The sequence below is a fragment of the Haliotis rufescens genome, unplaced genomic scaffold (assembly GCF_023055435.1).
Source record: "Haliotis rufescens isolate VD_foot unplaced genomic scaffold, xgHalRufe1.0.p SCAF_43, whole genome shotgun sequence".
In the NCBI taxonomy this organism is placed as follows: Eukaryota; Metazoa; Mollusca; class Gastropoda; order Lepetellida; family Haliotidae; genus Haliotis; species Haliotis rufescens.
Window position 1 is genome coordinate 176,753 of NW_025964146.1, and position 19,161 is coordinate 195,913.

The 19,161-nt window shown below is 40.8% G+C and overlaps 1 protein-coding gene across 1 annotated transcript; it reads right to left on the reverse strand.

Annotated features, from left to right (window-relative positions):
* Window positions 1-1,004: 1,004 nt before the first annotated feature.
* LOC124116661 (ras-related protein M-Ras-like) lies at window positions 1,005-4,222 on the reverse strand. The gene is made up of 3 exons (XM_046478093.2): window positions 3,568-4,222; window position 3,341; window positions 1,005-1,428 (listed from the first exon to the last, which is right to left on the reverse strand). The coding sequence occupies exons 1-3, from the start codon at window positions 4,002-4,004 to the stop codon at window positions 1,276-1,278; spliced, it is 591 nt and encodes a 196-aa protein (XP_046334049.2). The 5' UTR covers window positions 4,005-4,222; the 3' UTR covers window positions 1,005-1,275.
* Between the last annotated feature and the right edge of the window lie 14,939 nt (window positions 4,223-19,161).

The following is a 19,161-nucleotide window of genomic DNA, read 5'->3' on the forward strand; positions in this document are numbered from 1 at the left end:
TAATCTTTTGTCATCAGGATTGTTGATACATGCCTTGTAGATCTTGTCAAATTTCTCCTTTGACAGAGGCTCGCAATAGCTGCACCTTGACTTTTGTGTGAAGTTGCTTTCCTGCATGATAGACGTCTAGGGTGAGGGTCACCAGGTATCTGGTGTTGCCCACAGCCTGAACAGACGGGTGTCTGTCCTTGAGATGAAGATCTCATCCCACAAAACGGTTCTAACTAATTACTTACTAGAACTTCCGATCTCCTTATACCCCCGTTCTTGCTTGTAGAACTGCTCACTGCTTGTATCTATGAAGCTTGAGAAGATCTAATGCTTTGTAAGTGTGGAACGCAATCACGTGTACGGATGTGCAACAAAAAAAATGTCCTTGTTGTCATCTGGACACACAGGAAAGAAGTGAGTAGATTCCCGCCTTGCGCATGCATGGTGGCGCAGGACGTCTGTTGAAAATTTATAAAAATGTATAGTGTGGTTCTCAGCATAAACAGGAATTTATGGCTACTTGCAACTGATGTAATAGAGGTGAGGTATTTGCAAGAATTATTCGTATTTCATACCACATTCAGACAGTTATAGGTTTTAGAAAATGTTTAAATAATAATTTAGTTTAGTAAAGTGTATATTAGTAATGCAGTTTTTAAGTAGATAACATACTGTATAGAAGCAATACGATACATTTTAGATTGAAATGAAATAAATTCTACATACAACCAACTGTACTGATAGTTGAAGTACCTACTTTACTTTAGCTACCAGCTCGGTTTAATTGTAAACTGATGCATTCATCTAACACAAAGTTTGCAAGGGCTATAGGCTTAGTGCCAGTTTCTGTCACTGATCTGTTTCCCAAAGGACATTTAGTTTCAACTCCGAGATGATTCACTGTACAGCCAGGATCCTGGTAGGCAGATTCACCTGTACAGCAGTAGGTTACGACTGACTCCCTATTCCCAGCTGATTAACAATCCACAGATGATTAAACCCCATAAGTTTAATGTGATGTCCTAAGGCAGCTGGGTTTTAGAGTTGTCAATCTAGAAAAACTACACAAAATATTGGATGAATTCATACATCCAAGCCACTATATACAAATTTACGGAATACATTTCACTGACACATCTTCTATCCAATCAAGAATGTAGGATGACCAGCAATCCTTAAGGATCAGACAATGAAAAGCATTCATGACAATGATTGACAGACATCAAAGGATTGATGACAATGATTGACAGACATCAAAGGATTGATGGCAATGATTGACTGACATCAAAGGATTGAACACTTTCTCTGCTTGCTTCTTCTTCGGTTTCTTTGTTTCTTCAAATCTATTGGCTGTGACCTGATAACTCGGACCACATGGAAGGCAAAGTCTACATTTAGGGGAGGGTCCTTGGCACTGGTTTCAATGTACCGTATTTTCTTGAGTATAGTGAGCACCCATGTATAATGCGCACCCCCCTCTAGCAGATTCAATATTTTAAAAAAATTAAAAAATTCGAATACCAAGCGCAGAAAAAAATTACACCGTACCCCTTTAGCGAAGTCCGGTAAACGAACGGGTGATGAGAAACTTGGTCAGTACAAATTCGAAATTTGAGATAAAAAATCACCAGACATGTTGATTTACTACTTAAATTGTATTTTTTGTTCTGCTATACATTGTTTCATATCTTTAGATTAAGATTAAGATTACCTTGTGTATTTTCTTGTAAACTAAGCCAGACACAGCAATCAGCTGTACACACGTTTTCTTGGAATCTATTGGTGATTCGGTCAAGACACACCCAATGATATAACTTTACAGGATTTTAATGCAAGGATCGGCAAAAATTGTATCTGAAACTATTTTTTTATCAGAAATAATATTGGTTTGGACTAAGAAGAATGGGAAAACGGGAGGGCTTCCGAACACCTATTTATTCACTCTGATGACAGAGTTCTGAAAACAATTGACAAAAATAATAAATCTCTTTGTTTTAACACCAAATATTCATACAATCACTAAATATATAAAATACATCTCTTAGTGAAAGTCTCTTGGCATTAAATTAATTACTCTCAATTGTACAATGACTTGGTGTTACTAATTATCTCTGGAATGCCTTATATTATTTATGAAATAATTATCAAATAAATATATAAAATAGTGTAACAAAATATCAGGAAATCCATAATATATAATCTCTTTTGCACTCTTACTCAAAAATAAAGTACACGCAAAAATCTCTGGAAGCTTTCATACACTTGTTGCTTACAAAAAAAAACTCAATTGAAAGTTCACTTCTCTGATGAAAATAATTGCAAAGTGCTCGGAAATATCATTAGATATTCTATAAAATACCAAAATAGCGAAAGAATTAACGCTTTTGAATATATAACAACATTTACTTGACTCCAAAATGTAAACAAACACTGAAACTAGTGTGACACTGCCAGCCGGCCTAATGCCGAGATTTGGACTAGTCTATTTTACTTGAGGGGAAATAGGTTGTGCGCTCAAGTAAATGTACTAAAAAGGAAAGCCTAACAAACGCCTAAAAAAAGCTAAAACGATAAACATTACAAATATTGGAAAGAAATTGAAAATAAAGTGACTTTGGCGCTAATAAATGTACATTTAAGAAAACATCCCTACACTAGAATATAATGGACTGTTCCAAGAGTCAACAGTTGTCAAAATCCTACACTTTTCCTTCAAATATGCATAAATATAAAATTACATGAAATAATACATGAAAAGGTACTCTAAGCATTAATAAACAATATAAAGTACAACTAATTACCTGAAGAGTAAACCTCCCATACTTTTGACAATTTCTCTCTCTCTCGCTCGCTCGCTCTACTCTTTCTGTTGGAACGCATGTGATTGAGTGCTCGTGCCGGGCGGAAATACAATGAGTTAAAAAATACTATCTACCCGAAACAATTGATATAGTTAGAATTTATTGATGATTCTCTGTCGACAAAAGAAAAAATATAATGGCTTTCGGCCGATAAATTTAATATTTTCTTCACAAAATTAATTCAATCCAAATATATTCAAATATCTTGTTAATTTAGACGCAGCTTTTACTAAACATATTCAAAATAATAATAACCCTAAGCGAAGCAGCTGATCGCTATTGCCGGGTATTATTTTTTACATTGAACCAGTCTGACCAGTCACCGTCAAGGCTCCAGTGCAGGTGCTGGTGTGATCGCAATAATTACTTGCGATCTTCCGATAGCTTCACACACGATTTGGCCAAAATTAATTAAAACAATATTAAAAGGAATTTTGAATAAAATTAATAAAATAAGTTACAAACATAAGTCCAGATATTCAAAGAACACTTTTTTATAGCCAGACAGTGTAATTACATGACTAATTTGCGTACTTTAGTATGTATTTGTTGACATGGTATTTCCGGTGTTACATGCTCACGGTAATGTCTTTCCACAGGGGAAAAAACATCAAAACTCATTAATTCGTGTATAATGCGCACCCCCTTCTACACAGCTGTGTTTTTTGGAAAAAAAGTGCGCACTATACTCAAGAAAATACGGTAGGTAATACACAGCTCAGATGCGAGATCTCTCCCGAGGTCTTCGCTGACTTTTCTCTGGTGCACTAAGTCAACTTTGTTACCCACAAGGATCATGGGATAGTTGTTCCTGTCTTTTACCTTTAATATTTGATTGTGGAAGTTCCTGAGGTTTTCAAAGCTCTGTTTGTCTGTGACGGAGGAGACGAGGAGGAATCCGTCCCCTTTCCTCATATACTGCTCCCTCATGGCACTGAACTCCTCCTGCCCTGCCGTGTCCAGCACGTCCAGAATACCCCACTGCCCGTCAGTATCCCTGTGTTGAATGTAGGAATCTTCAATAGTGGGATCATAGTCTTGAACAAACATTTTCTGAAAGAACTGAATAGTCAGGGCTGATTTGCCCACACCACCATCACCGACCACCACCAATTTGAAAGTAGCCAAGTTATCGTGAGGTGCCTTCGACATGGTTTAATCTTCTTACACAGCTGTGTTCGGGTAACTAACCAAAACGTATCATTTATAAACCCTTTCGCTGTTAGCTTATCTATCCAGTCAGGTTTGTAGTGTGTATTTGGCCATTATCTCGTCCAAACTCAGGCAATGTAAGAGACTGAATGTGTGAAAGCTTATTGTATTGAGGGCTTGTATAACTCTAAAGGTTTTTAGTGTTTGTAGGGTACTGTATGTTAAGTTTAAAGCTAAAATGAAACATCTAAAATATCTAACTTATAAGTACAAATATTTAAAACATGACTTGGCCACATTTATATGATATTGAAAAAAGTGTGTGTGTGTGTGCGTGCGTGCTCGCGCGCGCGCGCGCGCTCTGACTGCTAAGTGCTGGAACTTGCTAGACACCAGCCACCCCTGCACTGAAATCAATTTTGTGGAGCTCAGATGTGAACCTGACAATTTTTTCCACTAGATACTTGCTTTGTTTTTTCTTTGGATATATTTGGCCTAAAGTCCAAGATTTATATCCAACTTTAAAAGGTGTTTTCCAGTTCTTTGATGTCTCCCCATGTTTCCAGAATATGTCCAAGATGCTGAGTTTTTCTTTGCAATGAAAGCATCAACATTGGCCCTTGCCCTTCGTTAGTTAAAATAACAAATATGGGCCTGGCATTCAAATATTGACCTCTTAAAGCAATGCAGGGTTACCAGTTCCAGCAAGCTCACTGTGTCCAGCCTCTTTTCTGTTGCTATCAGTACAGGATTACAATCATCTCACCATTAATAAACCTGAAATATGAAGGGCTAATTTGCTGAGAATTTCAGTGCATTGTTTATCGTAATGGGTTGAAAGGGTTCTTTCGGCGTGATATGTTCCAAGCAGCGTATGTCAAACATGGAATTGACCTGTGATCCCCTCCTTTTGTGAACTTGAAGAAACAAAAAAAGCATGTGTATGGTTATAGAAAGTTAGTTTTTCAAAACAAAATCGTAGAATAAAAATTCACTTGATATTCCTTGAGAGCAACTTTATCGCAACCTTTTCTGACAGTCATGATTTAATTTTTTCTGCTTTTGAAATGTTTTTTAGATATTGTCCCTTCTTATTTCCTTAATATCATCGGTCTCTTTGTGATGCTTCTTCAGGTAATTTATAATTTCATTGAAACAAATCCATATTAAATATATATTTGATGTTTCATCTTAAATGATGATATCAAAACAATCCCAGGGGTGTTTACTTGCCATATTTTGCTGGTCTATTTCAAAAACATATGCAAATTAAGATAACAAAACAATAGACATTACTTTCTGTCCTGACATACAATATACTATGACCATATTAAAAATAAATAGTTAATGAGAGTTTGTTTCATAAATAAATTATTCATAATTATAGTTGTCATATACATATACACTATTGACTTTGTCAGATACATATAGCTTTAATGTCAATTGGGAATTTTTTTTTATTCTTTTAGTGTCATCAATTGAAAAAAATAGCTGCCGTATTTTCTTGAGTATAGTGCGCACCCATGTATAATGCGCAACCCCCTCTAGCGGGTTCAGTATTTTGGAAAAAAAGAAATTTGAAGATTATGCGCAGAAAAAATTTACACCGTACCCTTTCAGCGAAGTCCGGCAAATGAACGGGTGATGAGAAACTTGGTCAGTACAAATTCGAAATTTGAGGTAAAAGATCACAATACATGTTTATTTACCGTTTAAATAGTATTTATCGTTTTGCTAGGCATTGTTTTATATCTAGGGATTAAGATTACCTTGTGTATTTTCTCGTAAACTAAGCCGGAAACAGCAATCAGCTGTACACACGTTTTCTTGGAATCGACCGGTGATTCGGTCAAGACACACCCAATGATATAACTTTATAGGATTTTTAATGCAAGAATCGGCAACAATTGTATCTGAAAGTATTTTTTTAATCAGGAATAATATATTCCATTATTTTCTTAATTATATGCAGCTTTTACTAAACATATTTAAAATAATAATAACCCTAAGCGAAGCAGCTGATTGCTATTGCCGGGTATTATTTCTTACATGGAACCAGTCTGACCAATCACCGTCAAGGCTCACGCGCACGTGATCGCGTGATCGCGAGAATTTCATGTTGACATAGAATCATCAAACAAAAACAAATATGACTTTTAACGAGTCAAAGTAAGTCATTTATGATATATGTATCCATTCTCTGTCAACTAAAGTTTGTTTCAAGGCATCAATAGCGGTATTCTGACCGTGGTTGCTGTTAATAATGGTGAGTTGTGCGATCTTCAGATCGCTTCACACACGATTTCGCCGAAATTAATAAAAACAATATTGAAAGGAATTTTGAATTAAATAATGAAATAAGTTACAAACATAAGTCCAGATAAACAAAGAACACTTTTTATAGCCAGACAGTGTAATTACATGATTAATTTGCGTACTTCAGTATGGATTTGTTGACATGGTTTTTCCGGTGTTTCGTGCTCACGGTAATGACTTTCCATGGGGGGAAAAAACATCCGAACTCATAATTCGTGTATAATGCGCACCCCCTTCTACACAGCTGTGTTGTTTGGAAAAAAAGTGTGCACTATACTCAAGAAAATACGGTAAATATGTGTTCATTTCGAAAAAAAAGAGATTATTATTTGAAAATGGTGTTTTCTCTTCCAAGTGGCGACTTGGTTGATTTGTCATTACTTGTAGACTCGCTGAAGTCTGGTATAATATTTAGAAATATATATCTAGGGGATGTAAGGTGTATATGTTGATAGTGAAGAGGATAAGAAAGAAATTATTTAGTACTTGTTCATTATGAATTCATCTTTGTTAAAAGTGGACTAACTGTGTCATGATCTCCCAGTGGGGGGTTCTCCGGGCCACGGGACAAACTGTATATGAATGAGTACGGTAGTGTAAACAATGATGGTGGCAAGTCGGGGATTCATTGGTCATGATGATGAAATGAAATTGTGATATGTTAGTCCCTGTAGACTTGGTGATGCAGATAAGAAAACTTCTGCACATGCAAACCCTTTATAAAATTTTTTTTTTTTTATGAACTATTTTCAAAAGTTATAAGTGAATTGCACATTGAAGGCTATAACACTTAACTACCGCTAATAATTCCCATTTCTTCAAAACCCTGATTTGTTCCTCACCTGTAGACTCAAGCCCCAATTTCTGTTTCTGGTTGCTTCCCAAGTTTTAAACGGGATGATTAACCCAGAAAGTGGATTGTACAGAACTTATCAGCAAATAACCATACAAAATAAATGAATAGATAACAAATTAAATTAAACATTTTTTTTTTAGGATTAGATTTAAAATCATAAAAGGCAATACAATGTGTCAGATATGTGGCAGCAGCAATATATAATAGGTACTATTACATAAGTCCAGTCCAGTACTTGGCACAGTTGAATGTCTTGAGTGAGTCACATGCACTGATCCAGATTGCAGGAAATGATGTTGCTGCTGGCATATAAGTTGGTGTTTTCAGATACCGTATTTTCTTGAAAAATCCCCAAAAATCACAGCTGTGTAGAAGGAGGTGCTCATAATATGCGCAATAATGAGTTTTGATGTTTTTCCCCCCAAACGCAAAGTTTCGTTTACAGATTCGAGTTTTATATGTATTGTTGATTGGAGATTGACGGACCAAGTTTTTGTACTTATCGTCACATGGCCGAAGTAAAGTTGGCTCGTATTGAGCTCGAATTTTGTCATTAATACAAAGGTAATTACATGGTGTCAGAAGTCATGGCAGGTCGAATTGACATTCTGCCAATGAATTTCGATGCCGCTAATGTGGCAGAAAGTTGGAAAAAGTGGAAACAGACGATATAAATGCTGTTCAGTGGACCACTCGCGGCGAAAGATGAGAAGGAAGAGTCTAGCTATTTTCTGTTGTACATTGGTCAGGAGGGCCGAGATGTATTTAATACTTGGACATTGACAAATGAAGAAAAGGATAAATTGCTACCTCTGTACACAAAATTTGAAAACTATAGTATTCCTAAAACGAATGTGACAATCATGCGCTTTTTCGCTTTAATACACGTGTTCAGGGCCAAAATGAGACAGTGGATTCATATGTGACAGAAATCAAAACCCTCGTGACAGAGTGTGCCTTTGGTGCGATTCCTCATGACACGGTTCGTGATAGAATAGTTTGTGGAACAAGTAACATACAAGAAGCAGATTTGACAGTAAATAAGGCCCTTGAAATAGTGAGAAGTTTTGAAGTGAGTAAAAAACAGATGAAAGAAATTCAGTCAGAGGCAGTTTGTAGCATTCAGAAGAGAAGTGGTAATTATACTCATCAGAGGAAGTTAGGGGACAGTAGTCAGAAGCGATCAGCAAGTGCACAGGCTAGTGTGAAAACAAGTAGTGATAGGTGGGAAAGATGTGGAAAATCACATTCAAAGAATGACATGTGTCCTGCGAGAAGTGCAGAGTGTTTGAAGTGTCACAAATTTGGACATTATGCATCAGTTTGTAGGTCCAGAACAGTAGCGAGGAATCCACCAAGAACACAGAACTCAAGAGGGTCTGGAAGATGGAAACAAGGTCAAAGCAACCCAAAAGTCCACAGTTTAGAGACTGATGAACTCTTTATTGGGACAATAGAGGATAGGAAGGGTGAAAGTGGTGAAGACTATTCAGAACAATATGCAGATATTCTAGTGAACAAGAAGTTCATAGTACCTATGAAGATAGATACAGGAGCACATAAGTCATTGCTATTTCAGAGAGAGACTTTCTAAAAGTCTGCAAGTTTGCAGGTCCTCTTGAGAAACCGGACACAAGGCTTTACGGCTATGGACAGAATTGGTTGAAAATTGCAGGTATGACTTACCTGGATTGTAGTTACAGAAATGTGTCTGTACGCCTATATAGTGCAAGAAGAGGCACCCTCAGTGTTAGGACTTCGAGCCTGTGAGGACTTAAACCTGATAAAAGTCCTGTTGAACATTGAACGCCTGATTACTGATGCAAGTAGTTCTGAGAAAATACTCAGGATGTTTCCAGATATCTTCCAAGGCTTAGGATGTCTTGAAGACAAGTACAGTATTCAGTTTGACCCAGAAGTGAAACCAGTAGTACATGCTCCACGAAAAGTTCCAATTGCCCTACATGAGAAAGTTCAAGTGGAACTTCAGCGAATGGAGGACTTGGGAGTGATCATGAAAGTGGAAGAGCCCACTGAATGGGTAAATTCTATGGTAGTCATCCCTAAAGCAAGTGGTGAAATTAGGTTGTGACTAAACCTAAACCTAAATAAGGCGATACAACGTGAGCACTACAGAATGCCCAGGATACAAGATGTGACCTCAAAGATTGCTGACCACAAGTACTTCACAGTCCTAGATGCGAAATCGTCATATTGGCAAGTACAACTTGACCATGACTCCTCCATGTTGACCACGTTCAACACTTAATGTGGTAGATATAGGTTCTTACGTCTTACATTTGGAATTAAAAGTGCCAGTGAAGTGTTCTAAAAGCGCATGGACAAAATCTTCGAAAAACTGAACTATACTCACCCAATATTAGATGATATTCTCATCAGTGGCAGAACCATTGAGGAACATAACAAGAACCTCATGGACACTCTTGAGACTGAAAAAGAATGTGGTATCAAGTTAAATGCAGACAAGACTCAACTGTGTTCGCAGGAAGTGAAATTCTTTGGTGAAATACTTACCTCTGATGGCATGAAACCAGACCCGGATAAAGTTGAAGCAGTGCGCACAATGACAACTCCTACAAGCAAGAAGGAGCTTGAAGGTTATCTGGGTATGTTCACTTATCTTGCACAGTATTCCCCTTGTCTTTCTGATGGGACGCAGGTTGAGAAGTGACTTACCGGTGCAATATGAAATGCTCAGACCTGAAGTTGTTGACTGTGATGCAGTGAAACAAGCAATCTCACAGTCACGAGAGACCCAGAAAGTCTACTATGATCAGAGTGCTCATCCAAGACAACCAATACAGGTGCATGACAGTGTGCGATTGAGGCAAGGGACGGACTGGATCCCAGCTAAAGTTGTGAAATCTGCAAGCAATCCACGTTCTTTGGTAGTAAGAACTCAAGGTGGCTCAGAGTACCCACAGTACAAGCATGACCTGATTCCAACAAAGGAAAATCTTCCTGACGACTGCAGTACAATCCAAAGTCCTGATGGAACCACTCAAGGAGCAACTAATGCTACTCCAGAGAATGTTCCTGTACAGTTTCCAGACACTCCTCCAGACATGAATGTGTCGCAAAGCCTTGTTCCATCGAGGAACCCCATTGCATTCTCATCCAGTGGTCGACCAATCTTCAGACCACAGCGATTCTCTGAGTGACTCTAAAATTGCAATAATGGTTTTGTTTGTGTTAAAGTTTATTGTGCTCAGAGAGACAGACATTTCATTTAAAAGTGTGACACTTAAAGTAGTGTTATCTTTATTTTTAGCTTATGGAAAAAAGGGGATGTAATGGATCATGTTTCGTTTACAGTTTCCAGTTTTATATGTATTGTTGATTGGAGATTGCCGGACCAAGTTTTTGTACTTATCTTCACATGGCCGAAGTAAAGTTGGCTCGTATTGAGCTCGAGTTTTGCATTAATACAAAGGTATTACAAATACCATGTCAACAAATCTGTACTGGAGTACACCATGTAATCTTGTAATTCCACTGTCTGGTTATAAGAAGTGTTCAATGTATATCTGGACTTATGTTTCTTACTTATTTCATTAATTTTTTTCAAAATTCCGTTTAATATTGTTTAAATTAATTTCAGCGCAATCGTGTTTGAAACGATCGGAAGATCACATAACTCACCGTTATTAACAGCAACTACAGATTACCGCTATTGGCGCCTTGAAACAAATTTTAGTTGACAGAGAATTGATACATACATCATAAAGGCCATACTTTGACTTGTAAAAAGTCATTTTTGTTGTAGTTTGACGATTCTATGTCAACCTGTAGTTCTCGAGATCACGCGCATGGAAGACTCGACGATGACTGGCCAAATTGTTCCATGTGAAAAAAAATAATCGGCAATAGTGATCAGCTGCACAGAAGTGCTACACTTAGGGTTATTATTATTTTTAAAATATCTTGTAAAAGCTGTAACTAAAATAACATGATATTGGAATATATTATGCCTGATAAAATAATACTTTCAGATACAAATTTTTAAACTTATCCTATCTCACACTATGCATTTCCTCTTATTCTTCAAATCCTGATGTGGAAACGTCCTAGAACAAAGTTTCCAGCTTCAAAAACATCAATCACCCCAACACATCCCACACATCACCAAATCACCACTGAGATCATGGGTCATGCACCACTGCAATCCAATGCGGCACGACCCCAGCGATCTGGTCACCTGACATATTCAAGCACACTCATTCTCAATTCTATCGCCTGAATGTTAAGACGTCACTTGAACAGAGAATTGTTGTTGTAATCTGATAAACGATATGGAGTCATCACGCCCCCTCTGCTCCGACTGCCATAGTCTGTTTTCCCCTCTCGATCCCCACCTCAGTTGTTGTGATTGTCGTGGGGTATGTGAGATTGCAACACGTTGTACACAGTGTGCAAACTTATCGGAATCGGATTTCAAAACTTACCTACACCAGCTATATAGTGCTCCAAACGATCAACTGATTGTAGATCCAAAGCATCAAACTATTCGAGGGAGCACAGTCCTTCCTCCGTGAAGAAACCCAAGCGACAAGTAATATCTCATGTGAATATGCCTTCATTATCTTGCAAGAAGGGGAATAAATCTACTAATTCGGCAACAGTTACTTCGCTTTCCGTGGAAGAAGATTTGTTGTCCGGCTCGTTTTTGAATACTGACATTCCCGCTTGTAAACAGACCACATCCCCTGCACGTGACAGCTCGCTGTCTCCTACAGTCGTCCCGCTATCAACTGACCACCGGACTGTACTGTTGTCTGAACCGTCTCCCTTGACCAAACGTTGGGAAAATCTAAACATCGAGCAGAGGGGTGCCCTTCCCCCCAGCCCGAGTGGGATTCGTCTCTTCGTCGCTCCATGTGCGATCGGGATACAGTTACAGCTCTTCCGACTTCCAATGCATGGGGATAGCTCATGTGAACGAAGGGCGGTCGGGTAGCCTAGTGGTTAAAGCGTTAGCTCGTCACGCCGAAGACCCGGGTTTCAATTCCCGACATGGGTACAATGTGTGAAGCCCATTTCTGGTGTCCCCCGTCGTGATATGGCTGGAATATTGCTAAAAGCGGCGTAAAACCTCACTCACTCACTTACTCACTCACTCACTCACTCATGTGAACGAGAGCTGGATGATCGGCATTGTAGCAGAGAAACCAGCTTTCTCCGTCGGACAACAGAGCTTCCAATACAATGTCGTCACCCATTGTTGGATCCCGAGCGATCAAGGGATCTACGGAGCAATGACTCGCCAAATTGCTTTGCTTCACTTTTATCGAAAATCGCCATTCCTCCATGGAAAGTCGCTGCTCCTCGTGGGATTATTTTGTCAATATTTCACCAGATCATACCTAAGTTGATCAGCAGCTCGCTTCCTCTACAGATCGAAACCTGGGGAATCGACATTCTTCTGCTCATCAACGTATTGATACTTCAACAGATCGATACATCGACACATCGCCCAAGTGTGAAATCGACCGTGAAATCAACCGTTTTTACGACTTCGCCTACCCGACACAGGGATCGTCATCCTTCACAAGATCGTCATTCTTCCATGGAACGATGTTTTTCATGGGATAAACAGATCTCTCATAGTGAATCGGATCGTCACTGCTCTCGAGATAGAGGACATTCAAGAGAACATCGTAGGTATGACAGTCATTGTAGATCACGGATTCATCCACGTTCTACCCCTTCTAATTATCAGGACTATCAGGACTATCGGGACTATAATGAAAACAGTCATCTCTCATCTGATCGTTATGATTCCCTGGGACGTCACCAGGTATCTAGATCCCGTTCTCCTTCACCTCGGCGACCTCAACGCTCTCATACTATGAATCACATGACTACGCAAGATCGTCAATTTCTCCCTACGTCGTGGGATCATCGCACGGATTCTTCCTCGTTCCCCACCCCGAACTTTCAGACTCTGGTACATGCGGTATCTAAGGCTCTAGACCATCATAGCTTCCCATCGGCCGAGACTCCTACCTTACCTACGCCTTCTACTACTGCATACGATGATCCACATTCGTCAGCCTCCTCTCAAGGTGATTATGATATAGCGGATCAAGCAGTTATTTTGGATTGCTGATAAAATGGGACTTCCCTGCAGTACTGCTAAGGAGGATCGACACACTGGCTTTGTGATCACCGGTCCCTCATTGAACACTCTTACCTTACCACCTTAACAAGTTTTCACAGATATGAGCAAGAATTTGGATTTGGTCTTTGCTACTCTTCGCCGCCATAGGGACAAGTTACTGACTCCTCGCTTTAATTACACAGACACAGGAACTCATGGTATGTCTTCCATCACTTCGACCCCAGAACTAGATGGCGACATCCATAATATCACTCCCAAGCATTCTTCCTTTTCTGCTATTGTGGAGGATAAAGATTTGGCTCATATTGACCAGACTATACATTGCACGCTTCCCTTCCTATCTCTACTACAGAAGCTGTTGCCATGTTAGTTGCCCGCACTTGTTCATCAGAAGAAGCTCATATTCGTGGGGCCATGACAAGTTTCAGGACGTAATGGATCTCCTATCCCATTGTATGGGTTCCCTTACTACATTATGTCGACATGGTATACTCCAGTATTGCCTGTGGGAGGACCATTTTTAGGCACGATTGTATCAACTCCCTTGGCCTTCGCCTTTCCTGTTCGCCAATATGATTCACACTGTCATGCAAGACGTCACTAAGGACACCCAGCTGCAAGTGTCCTTTGACATTCTCAAGATCCACAAACAGCAGCTTGAAGATCAACAGCGCCTTCGCCGTAAACCTCAGTACGTCCCAGCCCAGAAGGATGAGTGCGAGGCCTACAGCAATCGATGTGGTTCCTTTCGCGGCAAGGGCTTTCGTGGACGTGGCAACCGTGGGACCAGAGCCACCCCTTCCAGAACCGTGTCCTTCATTACTGGATCTGCCTCAGGTGAGTCAACGAAGCCGGTTGACTCTTCCCATAAGTGACTTTGTTCCGGAGCGGCACGACTGGGTACTTCCTCACCCAGCCGTTCCCTTGTTCCACACTCCTGTAGGCGGAAGACTTTCTTTTTTTGCAGCCAACTGAACTCTGCTGGGCGACCCCTTTGTAACAAGGATTTTGACAGAAGGGTACAGACTCCCGTTAACAACTCTACCTCCGGTCACTCTTTATTCCAGGCAAAAGGTCTTCGCTGGCCACCAACTGTCGACCATCACAGAGGTCATAGGTACGTTGATCACAAAACATGCAATAGAATGTCTTGGTCCCATCCCTTCCGTTCCAGGGTTTTACTCCCCGATCTTCAAAAGAAGATCGTTCCAAAGAAGAACAGCGACAAGATGCGGTTGATTTTCAACATGAAGGACTTCAACTCACAATACCTAGACCCTCCACCACACTTCAGAATGATCTCTATCGCGTTACTACGCACAATCATTCGTCCAGGCGACTTTATGATCAGTCTCGACCTTCAGGACGCCTATCTCCATGTCCCCATTCACCGAGATCATCGTCAATACCTCCGCTTCGTCTTCAACGTGATGCACTACCAGTGGATGGTGCTCCCGTTTGGAATTTCTACGGCCCCGTGGTTATTCACCCGTCTCACGAAAGCGGTGACACAGTTCCTGCATTGCTGAGGCATTGTTTTCGAGGCCTTCATAGACGACTGTATCCAGGCTCATGCCAGTTCAGCGACACTGGTGACACATCTAGATTTTACAAGGAAGCTACTTCATCAACTAGGATGGTTGATCAATGTGTCCAAGTCGAAGACGATCCCGGTGGGAAAGATGTTTGTTACCCCAGACAGGTGGGCAAAGATACAGAGACATGTACCATTGGCTCTCAGACAGCCGTTACTTCTCCGGCAGTGGCAAAAACTCCTCAGACTTCTGACGTCTGCACAAGCCCTCACCTCGCGAGGTCAATTACACCTAGGCCCTCTACAGTGCTTCTTCTGGCCCTTCCTCCAGAAGGACGATTGCGTGATCCAGATTCGGCTCCCACTGAACCTCCACGATCACCTTCGCTGGTGGCTTCAGGAGTCGAATGTCTCTGCTGGAGTCTCCTTGCTGCCGTTTACACCGGTACACCACCTCTTCGTCGACGCCTGAACAGTCGGTTTGGGCACTCATCTTCACGACCTACAAATGGCAGGACGATGGTCAAGTACAGAAAAAACTTACACATCAACAATCTCGAATTCAAAGCGGTCTTTTCGCCGTCACTCATTGGGCAATCCTTCTACGATCATCGTCAGTCATGATCCAATCAGACAATGCAGTCGTTGTATGGTACATCAACAAGATGGGGTCAACAAAGTTTGTCTCCCTCCTCAGAATGGCGCTCCAGTTCTTTACCCTCGTTGACTCCCTTCACATACAAGTTCCGGCCAGGCACATTCCTGGGATCCAGAATGTGATAGCAGATACATTATCCCGACCCAATCAACCATCCCCGACAGAATGGCGACTCCACCCTCAAGTCTTCCACTGGATCTGCCACCTCTTTCAAACACCAGACCTCGACCTATTTGCAACCCGCTTCAACAATCAGCTGGCGAGATTCATATCTCCCATACCAGATCCACTAGCATGGGATCATGATGCCCTAGCCGTATCGTGGGAAGGTCTCCACACTTATGCATATCCTCTGACGAGCCTCCTTCCTCGGATCCTACAGAAGGTAAAGAACACCAAATGTCTTCTACTTCTTTTGGTGGCGCCCTTTTGGCCAGCGAGAAGTTGGTTCACCGTCCTCATAGACGTCGCAGATCGAGGTTACCATCCTCTTCCTCAGGGACCAGACCTCCTCCTACAACCGCCCTCGGACATACTACACCCGTCTCCAGACACTCTCCATCTTTGCGTTTGGCGCATCTCCAGAGATCTCTCGTAGCCAAGGATTATTCTCAGAAGGTGGCGAGAACTATTACAGCGGCGCATCGCACATCTACTAAAGCCTTATACGACCACAAGTGGAGGGCGTTTGAAAGTTACTGCTCAGCTAGCAATATTTCATCTCCTACTACTGCGTCTCCTCAGATAAAAGCTGAATACCTCCAACATCTACGCTCTACTAGGAAGTTGAAAGGTTCTACTTTATCTACTTACTTGGCTGCTATTAATTCAGTTGTTACCACGACTACTGGTTCCCGGGTTTCCACTGTCGCTGAGCTTCAGGCGTTGATTCGATGTTACCGCCTTGTGGACCAATCATCCCGTTTCAACCAGATCATCTATTTACCCTTACACCCCTCTCATCATTATTGGGACCTGATGACATGGAAGACCTCTTGTGCTGGCACAACAGCTTACAGCAGCCTCACAGCACAGATGAGGATACCCAGCATACTACAAGTACCGCGTTTTGTCTCCTGTATATCATGCAATAAAGTCTTTTACATGATTACAATTTGTAGGGTTAAATTGGTTAAGTCGTGTCCGAGTAGGTGTCGCCTCGCTCATGGTTACGCGGACGTTCTTGTAACGGCGTCCTGTGTGAAACCAAGGAACACATGATTCCCCGATGTCATGATGTATATCTCTTGGTAGCACAAAGAGGGGTTTTTTTAAGCAACCCTTACACGAGTTTATCACTAATCCTTGTTAAATCCTTGAATTTTCCTGATTAGTTCCAGCTTCCTCGTGTACATCTCATGGTTGAGGCCCTTACAGGCTAGGGTATCTGCGCCCCACCATCCAACCGTGGGATAAATGCATAGTGTGAGATAGGATAAGTTTAAAAATTTGTAAATTTTCTAATAAATTGTATATTTGTATACTTATCCTATCTCACACGCTAAATGCCCACCCAACCATCCCCGCATCACAGTTACACCAGCCTGTATGCTCTAGAATGAGAATGAAGGTGCTAAATATGTCAGGTGACCAGATCGCTGGGGTCATGCCGCACGGGATTGCAGTGGTGCATGACCCATGATCTCAGTGGTGATTTGGTGATGTGTGGGATGTGTTGGGGTGATTGATGTTTTTGAAGCTGGAAACTTTGTTCTAGGACGTTTAAACATCAGGATCGAAGAATAAGAGGAAATGCATAGTGTGAGATAGGATAAGTATACAAATATACAATTTATTAGATAATTTACAATTATTCCCGATCCTTGCATCAAATCTTTTAAAGTTATATCATTGGGTAAGTTTTAATCAAATCACAGGTATATTCCAAGAAAACGTGTGTACAGCTGATTGCTGTTTCCGGCTTGGTTTACGAGAAAATACACATGGTAATCTTAATCCCTGCATGTAAAACAATGCCTAGCAGAACCAAAAATACCATTTAAATAGTAAATCAACATGTCAGGTATCTCAAATTTCAAATTTGTACTGACCAAGTTTCTTATCACATGTTCATTTACCTGAATTCTCTGAAGGGTCATGGTTTATTTTTTTCTGCACGTAATATTCAATTCTTCTCTCCAAAATACTGAATCAGCTAGACTGGGGTGCGCATTATACTTGGGTGCGCACTATACTCAAGAAAATATGGTAGGTATCCCGTCCACACTGGACAAATAGACAAGTTGCAAGTCAAATCGTAGAAGGCATCTTATCTCTCTCGTCTCGCTCTTGTGTTAGGTTCAGCCAGCTTTCTCAAAAATGTTATGTTCCAAAGCGTCTTTAAATGAGGTAGTCTTACACAAGAGGGATTAACTCTAAATTATGAACTCTACTCAAAGAATGGGAATATGTCATCTAACACCTAATGAATACTGTAAAACATGAAATTAACGCGAGCGTGAATTAAATGCGAAAAATGCGAGTGGTCTTTGCTCGCATTATTAAACATCGCATTTATGTCAGCAATAAGACATTTTGGATAGCAGAAATACCAACTTAGACATACGCTGAAAACAAACAACTACAGTGATTTCTTTGAGTGGCATTTAGAAGTTGGAGTGATAAAGTAAGACGAGTTCTGTGGATGAACAACTTCTTTATTACAATTGGTGCGACGTTTCGGTGTAGATCCTAACACCTTTATCAAGCAAGTGATCGATAGGGCTAAACAACATAGGTATATATACACTTATTGACATCTAAGTTGTTACAGTGACTAGTTGATGGGCAAAGAGAGGTGATTAAGCTAATTGTAAGCCAGTGGATGACTGATGAACACAGAGTATACTAGCAGAGTAAACAAGCTAACTGATGGAGATGATGGAAGCCACTGTATTAATTGGATGGACACAGGGATTGAGCAATTAGGTGATGGTAAGCAGGCGGGATGTAATAGCCTTGGTCTCTGTTCATTGCTGGCTGGATCCTTTTGATGTGGATGTGCTTCTAGGAGTTTCCTGATTTTGTAGTCTGATTGGTTGTTGGCCAGGATCTTGATGTTGTTCCACTGGATGTTGTGATCGGGGTGGGTTTGGGTGTGGTCGGAGATGGCTGATTTTGAGTCATTTTTTTGTACTGAGGTCTTGTGTTCTTTTATTCTAATGGGTAGGGGCCTGGATGTTTCTCCTACATAGGAGTCGCCACAGTTTTTAGCTGTTGTGGCGTGGAACAGATGTTGACAGCACGTCGGTGGTTAGAGGAATTGTGCAGATACTGGTCCGCCCTCCATACATCACCTGTATTGTCCGATCGATTTGTTAGCTCATTTAAAATAATTCGTAATGCATTGCTGCTTCTTTGATTTAACAACATCCCTCCTCATCATATCCAAGAGGAGTTTTGCATGCAGCAAGGTCCTGGTATTGAATGAGCTATTGGGGTTCTGTTGTATATATTGTATAGAAACCTCCAAGCCGGCTACCGCTTCTTTCGCTGTACGTCGGGGGACACAGGGAGGCGGCTGTAGAGGTTCAGCATCTTCATCTTCATCTTCATCTTCATCATCATTGCTACTTGATCGGGCATCTTCGATCAGCTGATCATCGGTTTTGTTTTCTGTGGTCGGGAGGTCATTGTCGCATGTGGCCCAAA